The 9,767-nt window shown below is 30.6% G+C and overlaps 1 protein-coding gene across 1 annotated transcript; it reads left to right on the top strand.

Moving 5' to 3' along the window:
• Nucleotides 1-4,376: 4,376 nt before the first annotated feature.
• LOC105801558 (uncharacterized) lies at nucleotides 4,377-5,766 on the top strand. Its single transcript, XM_012632804.2, has 2 exons — nucleotides 4,377-4,759; nucleotides 4,869-5,766. The coding sequence occupies exons 1-2, from the start codon at nucleotides 4,705-4,707 to the stop codon at nucleotides 5,486-5,488; spliced, it is 675 nt and encodes a 224-aa protein (XP_012488258.1). The 5' UTR covers nucleotides 4,377-4,704; the 3' UTR covers nucleotides 5,489-5,766.
• Nucleotides 5,767-9,767: the final 4,001 nt, after the last annotated feature.

Here is a 9,767-nt window from a genome sequence, read left to right as displayed (position 1 = left end):
TAGCATGTCCACGATTTAGTCTTATATCCTATCTGACAATTAGAATGGATTGTCTTGATTTATTTAACTACATGAAGAGTGTAATGAATAATTATTTTGGAACATATATAAGTAGAGTTTGTTTGATGACATACACTTAGACTTCATTACAGATGATATCTTACATGGTTTTAACAACACATTGGGTGGATGATGAGTAGAGGTTAAAAAAAATTATAAATTTTTGTCCAATATCTGCTTATAGAGGTGAAAACATAGGTCATGCCTTTGAAAAACATCTTTAAGATTGGGGGATCGAGAGGGTCTTCACTATTAAGGTTGATAATGCATCTGCCAATAGTGTTGCCACTAATATTTGAGAAAGAAATTGAATCACTGAAATGCTTCTATTTCAAATGGGAAATATATACATATGAGATGTGTTGCACACATTTTTAATCTCATTGTGCAATACGACATTAAGGATGCTTCTATGTCTATAGATTGAGTTATAGGTTCTATGACGTATATAAGAGTATCACCATCAAGGTTGACAAAAATCAACCATCGGGCAAAATAAATGATACATAGTAAGGTTCAATTGTGTTTAAATGTGCCTGATAGATGGAACTCAACATATATGATGTTAAAGGTGGCTAAAAAATATGAACGTGCATTTGAAGCATATGTATGTGATGATCATAACTTTTTTCTTAACTTGATTGCTGGAGATGGAGTTCCTACATTTGATGATTGAGAAAATGTTTGAAGAGTTATAAAAATGTTAGTACATTTTTATCATCTTACAATAAAGGTGTCTGGATCTTTGCATGTCACATTTCATTCACTTTTCGAAGTATTGGCGAATGTTTTTTTGTCTATTTGATAGGTGACAAGATTGTGGAGATTTAGACATATTTTCTATGGCTTTCAAAATGAGGGATAAGTATAATAAGTACTGGGGTGAAGGAAACAATATTAACTTGCTAGTTTACTTGGCAGTTATCTTTGATCCACGATCTAAAATGAACTTTTTAGACTTTGGGGTCAACTTACTGTTTTCCTAATGTTGCTAATGACATTGTGAAAATAATTGATAAATCATTTCATTGCTTGTTTGATGAGAATTCTTCTGATTTTGGGAGAATTCAATTGTTTGAAGGTAGTCTAGTTCTTCAACAATTTTTTTTCAATTAAATGAAAATAGATAAATCATAAATGAAAACAAGCTTAACTACAAAAATATCTTAAGAAGAAGAAATAAGTTGGACCAAAAAGTAAATATAAGTTGGATAAGTATTTGGGTGAGGAGGACGAAGTAAACAATTCAAGTTCATTTGAATTATTATTGTGGTGGAAAATGAACAGTTCTAAATTCCCTATTCTTACACAAATGGCTCGAAATGTTCTTCCTATTCCTATATCAATAGTTGCCTTGAAAAGTGTATTTAGCATGAGTGGACATGTGCTCAATAGTTTTAGAAGTTCTCTAACTCCTCAATGGTCAAGGCTTTAGTTTGCACACAAGATTGGGTTCGAAAATCTAAGGTTCTCATCAATCTTAAAGAGTATATTGACGAACTTCAAACTATGGAAGATGGTAATATATTAATTTTGATTCATAAAATAAGCTTTTGCATTATTTATATTAGTAAACATTTCCATAGTTTAACTAATACTTTTGTTTTAAATTTGCTAGACTTATCCAAAATACTTGAAGTTAAATGTTTATTTTATTTATTTTTGAAAGTAATTTTTTATTTAACTAACTCTTTTAATACTTTTACTAGATGTTTTAAGATTACCGATAGTGTTTGAAGAAGAAGAAAAGCTTAACCTATTATGTATATATTTTTGAACTGATGTGTTATTGTTGTTGGTTTCTTGGATTTCTATTATGTTGTTTTATTTTTTTTTTGTTGTTTGGATTGGTGTAGTTTTCTACTGCATTTTGGACATTTGCTTATTATTATTATTATAATTTCGTTGTGTTGTTGTTGTTGTTTACTTAGACTTATGTTGTGTTGCTTTTATTTTTCCATTTTGTGTAAACATGAAACAATATTCCATTTTTCCAACAAGTAATGGAAAATAATGTGCTCCATTTTGGACTCATGATGAAGGTTTATTCCAAAAATATGAATCATATAAATATACTAGTAACTCAAATTAATCAAATAATATCATAAAAGAAAAACAAATAAATTTAACTTCGTGATTTAACCCAACATTAAAATATAAATTTTATAATAAAAAATCATTTTCCTAGATCATTCAACAAACATAATAATAATAATAATAATAATAATAATAATAATAATAATAATAATAATAAATTTTAATAATCAATGCAATAAATTACAAAGTAATACGAAGATAAATAATAATTTTATTTTAAATTTCAGATTCCACTTCAAATTTTAAATAACTTAATAAAGAAGTTGTAATGAAATTACATTTTATATTATAACATTTTGACATTAAAATGTGAGATTATAAAAAATCTAAATAATAATAATTCAAAACCATAATTTCATTAAGAAAGATTTGATCAACTAAAGGGGCTAAAAATAATATAAACAAAAGCCTCCAAACACTTCAGTTATTCGCGTCTGATTTAGCGGAAGTCAATGTCAAAGCAAGACAAGGGTGGTGAAAAAAATCATTTTCATTGAGCCTGTGTTGTTCTGAAAAATATTAATAAATAAAAAATTGTCCTTTTTATGATTGTTAACGAAAACAAATCAATCTAACAACTTGGAAAGAAAAAAATAACCAAAGTAAATGAGAGTGACATGAGTTAAGTATAAATGACACTTTGGTAAAATAGAGTTTTAATTATTTTTCATTTTATCTTCTCTATTTTTAATCATACCAAACAATATTTGAAAATAATTTCTTTTCCATCTTCCAGGTAGAAAATACATATTTCACTTATATTAAAATTTGGGTAAACTATAATCAAGGTTACTAAACTATCAAGAAATTTACATTTTGATCAGTTAATTTCAAAAAGTTACAAAATGGTCACTGAATTATTCAGAAGTTTTTATTCAAGTCATTGAACTATTCAAAAGTTTTTATGCAAGTCACTAGGCAATTAAGTATTTCCTTTAAAAATAGTTCGGCTAGTGAGTTCTAATCAACAATTTGGCGGTCGATATGGTGGATTGGTACCAATCAACGAGTAGAAGAACATACCTTAGATCTAAGTCAATCTGACGGTCAATGTCGGAGATCGGTAAAAAAATTGTTTAGATTTTAGTTCGCAAATTTGTAAAATTCAAAGTTTTCATGAAAAAAAAAGAATTGTAAAAGAGAAGGGGAATGAGAACTTTTGATTCGTGCAGGCAGTATGAACAAAGAAGGCTATAAAGTAGCGATTTTAACATCTCGGTGACTTGAATAAAAACTTTTGAATAATTTAATGATTATTTTATAACTTTTTAAAATTAAATGATGAAAATATAAACTTACTAATAATTTAATATTTTTCGATGTAATTTACACTCAAAATTTTTTGAACCCATTATTACTATACTTGTCTCATTTTTTAATTCTCCACCTAAAGAATTCTATATGTATGTATATATTGGTTACAAGTTACGTCAAGTCGTCAAAGTCATGGATGAGCATTCAAGAATGAGCAAGCAGTAAAAATATTTTTGCTTTAAGCATCATTTGACAAAGTTAATCAGGGTTATTTAAGTAAAACTAGAATAACCTCGCTTACTAACTACTAAATCAAAGGTTAAATAGCAGTAAATGTTCCCAAATCTCAGCCCCCAAACCCATCTTTACATTCGCCTCAGTCATTCAATCTCCTTCCCTTCAGAATTATTTACCCACCAAAAATGGGAAATTAGTTAAAAGCTCATGACGAAGCTGCATTCCTATAAATAACTCAGAAGGGCTGCTAGGCCCGGCCCTGGTGTTAGGCCACCACATTGCATTGCACCTCCAAACACTGTTTTTGATTTGGTGAGTTTTAAGTCTCGACCCTTGTAGTTCAAATTCAGCTTACTTTTCAAGTTTTAGGCTTGGAGACCGGCACCTTTATTTAGGCCCATTAAGATTAAAATTTGATAATTATTTTTTATAAATTTTTAATGATTTATTCAATTAATTAAAAATTAATGATTTCACGAATTCTATTTTCGGTATAGTTGTGAAAACTTTGGTAAAAGTTAGAAATGGGTGATGTTTTTCAAACAAGTGAAGAGTAAAGTAAACCCCATGGGCATGGCCATGGGGGAAAATAATGAAATGGAGCAAAGCTAAACCCTACACCTCCCTTCAACCAACTTATGGGAGCCTTAGTTAAAGGTAACTATCCAAGAACACAACATCAAGCATGTGGGTATTGTACCCTATATTGATTGTGCTTTAAGGGCAACCAAGAACACCCTATTGATCCCTTCCACGTAAAGCACTTCCTTAATCCAAGAGCATACCCTTCAATCTATATGGCAAATTCATAATTCTGTCTCCATTTCTCCTAGAGATATTTGAACCCTAAATCTCAATCAGCCAACTAAAATAACTTCTCTAACTGTCATTTTTCTCCCTCCTACAAAATACCCCATGCAAGGGTCAATATCGTTTCCAACTCTACATCGGTCCCGTGCCCTCTACAAGTCTTAATCCTTCTACTTGTATTTAAAATTTCAGGTGTGGCTCTGCTATTAGACCACGAATAAGACAAGGAAAAGCATAATCTAGAGGATGGACCAGGACGAGAACCAGCAGGTCAAATACTCCAAACCAGCGGATATACTAGGTTCCTCAGCCCCTTCTTTTTCTAGCCATTATTTTGTTTGTCATATATATCTGAATTTTCATTAAGCATTGCTGATATTTTTACATAATTTGGTGATGGGTTCTTGCAGATTTATCTGTTGTATCATCTGCTGATGATTCCAGGGTGACCACTCAAATCCAGAAGCAGATAAAGCAAGGGGAAGCCATGTGCGAAGAGGAGTGGAGAATTCGAGGCGAGCTTGAAAGTGAAATAGAAAGAGATTTGGAAGAAGAGATTAAAGATGGAATATACCATCTGGCATTTAGATTGCACCGCCTTTATCAGCACAAAAGAGAAAGGAATGCCGATGGCATATCAGAATCTGGGCATAAACAAAAAGACAAAACACTTTCTGAGGTGAATATTTGTATAAAAATGGAGGGTGGAACCAAGATAGAGATAAAAGAGACAAAGAAAGAAGCTCCTAATGATGGAAAAGGTCAGCCTATTCGACGCCGTAGTTCAAGATCAAGAAATGGTAAAGGCATGCTTGGGTCTAAGTCCAATGGTAAGAAGTTTGATTGGGCTAAGAGTCTGAGAGCAGGGACTGACCCTGAAGCTAAGGTACCATGCAATGGACGGGGCTTCAGCATGAATCGTAACCTTGAAAACACGAGGAGAAAATTGGTCAGTGCCACAGGCTCAGTGCTGAGAAAAGGAAATATTGGTGTAAATAACAAGGTTCTTGAGCTGGGATGGAAATGGTAAAATTCATTTGGTTTTGTTATGTCACAACTAAATAAAACATGGTTTGAGTCTGTTTATTTGTTCAAGTACTGCATGTGAGGTAAATACTAATCGTGTCAATAAATGTGGTGTGTGTGTAGTTTTTCAAATGATCTTTGTAAAAATCATTTTTTTCCTCACTCGCTGATTTTAATCTTTCTATTCTAGTGGTCTAAGTTATTTGTACTTGTATGTAGAAATGCTGAAAACGAGTGTGTTCTGTACAAATGTATTTAATTTTTTTGGTTAAATTATTATGGTTTGGGTTCCTGTATTATACTTATATCTTAAATTTAACCAGTATACTTTAACATAATTTGTTATTTGCTCTCAAAAAGAAAATATAATTTATTATCTCTACTTTATAGTATCATTGGTTAAGTTAAAATAATTATCACGGTTGATTATTTTGGTTAAAATATTATGACGTAAATTTTTTAAAATACCATTCTAACACACACAAAGAAAAATTAATGTTAGTACTATGAGTTAAAAAGTGTATATGTTTTATTAAAAAATATGCTTTAATGTTTTAAATTGGATTTGTTAACATAATTAACTATTCCAACTAATAATATTATAAAAAGTAAATGATAAAATTATTTCAAATTAAAATAGAATGAATAAATTCAAAATTTAAGTGTATTGGAGGACCATAATCATAGTTTTACTTAACCTTTCAAAGGGTTTTTTTTTTTTTTTGTATTTAGAGGATCTTAACTACCCATTATACATCAAACATTAAAATTACAAAAAATTAAAGATAATAATAATATTGATAGCTCTCTCTGTTGTGTTCTTTGGAAGTTTCCCCTAAAATCATGACCCAACTTCCGTATTTTCTAGTCGATTAGCCCCGACTTTAACATTGGTTGTCGACCCCTTCCTCCATTTCCCTCCTTCCTCCTTCACCCTTCTTTTTCCACTTCCACTTATTCCTTTCTTCCCTTTTCCTTCTTCCTTACTAATTCTTCCATCTCCACCCCTTATTAAAAGTTTTTGTCATTTTCAAGGCATACTCCCTCTTTCACCAACCTTCCATCTCTTTATAGCATGAGGAAGTCCCCTATTTGAAATAAAAAAAAATTTATCGAGTCAATGTTGACTCAATTATTTCTGGTCTATGATTACCTCTTTTTGTTGAATTCATGGTGGTTTGTTTTTCTCACGCATGATCCGATGGTTTCTATTGGCCCCTTGAGGTTCCATTGGAGTCACATGAAAGAACAAGGCCCACATTTCCAAATCCAACGAACAACTCCCGGAGTACTAAGGTGCAAGAATCTAAATAGAAAAACAACTAATATGCTAGTTTATTTCAAGAAGACAAATCTCCAAAAGTAACAATTCAAGTGATAATTTCTAATACTAATTCCAAACAATTCCTGGGTATTTATAATACTTATCCAATGTTATTTGCTAACAAACATAACTAAGTTCCCAAGAAAAAGGAAGTGGTAAAACTGGTTGCACAAAAAATAAAGGAACTAAAATCGAATTTTGTAGACCCAACAACATGTTGGAAAAAATCTAGTTTGAAAACGATTTTCTTGCAGAGCGAAAAATAAAAATTTTGAAAACCGACCTAGTTTGTGATATTTATAGTAATAAACCCTAGACTGAATTCACACCTGTGTTTTCGGATAGACGAATCCTTATTGTTCCCAGCTTTCAACCAAATGATCTTTTTTACTTTTCTCATACCACGAACTGCTTTGAGTGTGAGCTCGAAGGATTCGAATCAAAACACACAATCAGAAATAACTTTATTTTCTTTAGTGTGAAAATGAAAAATTCTTTTCTCAAATAGAAACCAGCATAATCGTTATTCCGGAAAATATATTTATTTCTTAGAGAATAAAAATATCTCTAGTTTCAAGCTAAATAACAATATTTGAAAGTTATGTAAATAACCTTGCCGATGTTATCTATTTATAAGGAGAGAAGATAGAACCTTTGTTAAATTGTAAAAGTTTATTTCAACTAGAAAAACAAACTTCTAGTCTAACTAGAAGTATAGGTGGTAGCAACCCAAGTTAATATTACTAGGGTTTGCCGTCCACCCCTTTAACATGAGGGGCTTTTGGGCCTTTCTCATATCGGGTCCAATTATAAGTACTTATCGGGCTTTTAACTCAATACTTTATAATTCAATCCAACTCAATATTTGTTTTTTTTTATTTCTTAAAATAAACTTCTATTTCTAATTAAATAATTTTCTCAACCCAGTTCTAATTCTGTTAAAATCATGATGACTTTAATGTAAAAGAATCTATAAAAAGTATATTTAATTTTTCTATATTCAATAGTTCAAGATGATTTGTAACAACCTGTTTTTAGTGGTGTTGGAAATAGTGGTTTCAAAACCACGATTTCAATGAGAGAATAAATATTTTAATATTTATTTAAATTCTATGAGATTATATTAGGGTCACATTAAAGTTTATTTAAGAAATTTTAAAGTTTAAATGGTTAATTACATAAAAGAACTAAATCGTAAAGAGTACAAAAGTGGGTTTCAATTAGTTAAAAGGGCTAAATGGCTATGGAAAGGAAATCTAATGAACTTAAATGATAATTATACCATAATTAAGTTAGTGGATAGTTATGGACAAGGTTTAATTGAAATTTTTAATTATTAACAAAGGTAAAATGGTAAATTAGTAATTAAGAATAAAACTAGTAGGCTAAAATCATCATCTTCCTCATTTTAGTCTAGAGTAAACCGAAAAACCATTGATATAGAAGGAGGAAGCTTCAGTCAAGGCATATTTTCATGCATGGTATGTATTTGAGTCTCGTTTTTATGGATTTTTATGTTTTTGAGCACGTTTTAGCTTAAACTATTTAGCACGGGGATTAGTTTGCAAAAATGTTAAAGGTTGAGAGACTTTCCATAGTTGAGTTTGAATGTGATTTGATGTTAATTGATAAATTATTAATCTTGGTTTTTAAACAAACTTGTTTTGTTAAGTGGTTTTTGATGAATTTAGGGTTTAAGGACTTATTTATGAAAATAGTAAAATTTTATGGTAACATGATGAAATGATGATTTAATTGGGATGGTATGGGTCCTTAAGAAATTCAGCTAGCATGTATGGAGGGTAAAAATGGTATTTTTTACAACTTTCGAGCTTAAGGACCCATTTGTGAAAATGTTAAAATAGAAGGGGTAAATTCGTAATTTTATGATAATATGAATTATGGATTGAATTGAATGCTTGTTGTTAATTGAATTACTTAATTGAAAGAAAATATCTATTTAGATCAAGATAAACAACAATCAAACTTCAATCAGGGAAAAGCTAAAGCTTTGGACTAGACTTCAATTCGGCTATTGCAACCATAGTTACCGAGGTAAGTTCGTATGGATTATAATCGTATTAATTATAGTTAAATTGATTATATTCTATATCATGTTAGTTATAAATGGACTTGAATATACATATATCAATGCTTCGAGTAATTGATGGATAAATAGTCTTGTTTGAACCTTAAGAATTCCTAGGATACGAATGACATGTCATTAGGGGTTTCATGTTTCGGTGCTAATCTTGAATGTCCTACTGATGGCTGAGGTCCTGTATTTGTTTCTAATTCTCTACAGCTCGTGTGAGCAGTATTGTGTATCTAACATTCTGACCCACAGCTCGAGTGAGCAGACCCATTTCATAGCTTGTGTGAGCATTATTGAAAAGGAAAGATTATGGTTATATGGAAAGGCACTCTATATGTGAGCATTCTTGAGTATCCAATGTAATTCTAGATGGTTCAACGGGTATGCAAAGGTTAATGGCAAGGTATGTATACATTTGGATAATGGTTCATGATCCTATGAAAAGGTTAATGAGTTAAATGATGTGTACATGAAATCTACTTATGATATGGTTGAACTCATATATATCATGTATGAACTCACTAACTTGTGAGTTTGATAGTGCTTGTATAGGATTTTACTAAGCTTATGGACTTGGTAATGATATTATGCTTATTTTATAATTCGTGCTTAAGAAATGGTAAGTTATGTTTGAGTTTATACGAGCTTACTAAGAACTAGTTGCTTACGTAGTTATTTCCTTTGTTTCGTAGATTATCAAAAGCTCGATCGTTTGGAAGCTTGTCAAAGATCTATTACACTATCCAACAACCATTTTGTTAGTTTTTGAGTTATTTTGACCAAGGTTATAAATGACATGTATAGGACCTTTTATACTGATAGTACTTGAATGTGTTAATGGTCAATTTGGTATGTATATATTTT

This window comes from Gossypium raimondii, chromosome 11, assembly GCF_025698545.1.
Source record: "Gossypium raimondii isolate GPD5lz chromosome 11, ASM2569854v1, whole genome shotgun sequence".
Lineage (NCBI taxonomy): Eukaryota > Viridiplantae > Streptophyta > Magnoliopsida > Malvales > Malvaceae > Gossypium > Gossypium raimondii.
This window is presented reverse-complemented; position numbering and strand designations above follow the sequence as displayed.

Bases quoted from the DNA above. Each gene is read 5' to 3' on its own strand.
- LOC105801558 (XM_012632804.2), top strand. From the start codon at position 4,705: ATGGACCAGGACGAGAACCAGCAGGTCAAATACTCCAAACCAGCGGAT. The intron at 4,760-4,868 runs GTTCCTCAGCCC...GGGTTCTTGCAG, and splicing joins CAAACCAGCGGATATACTAG to ATTTATCTGTTGTATCATCT.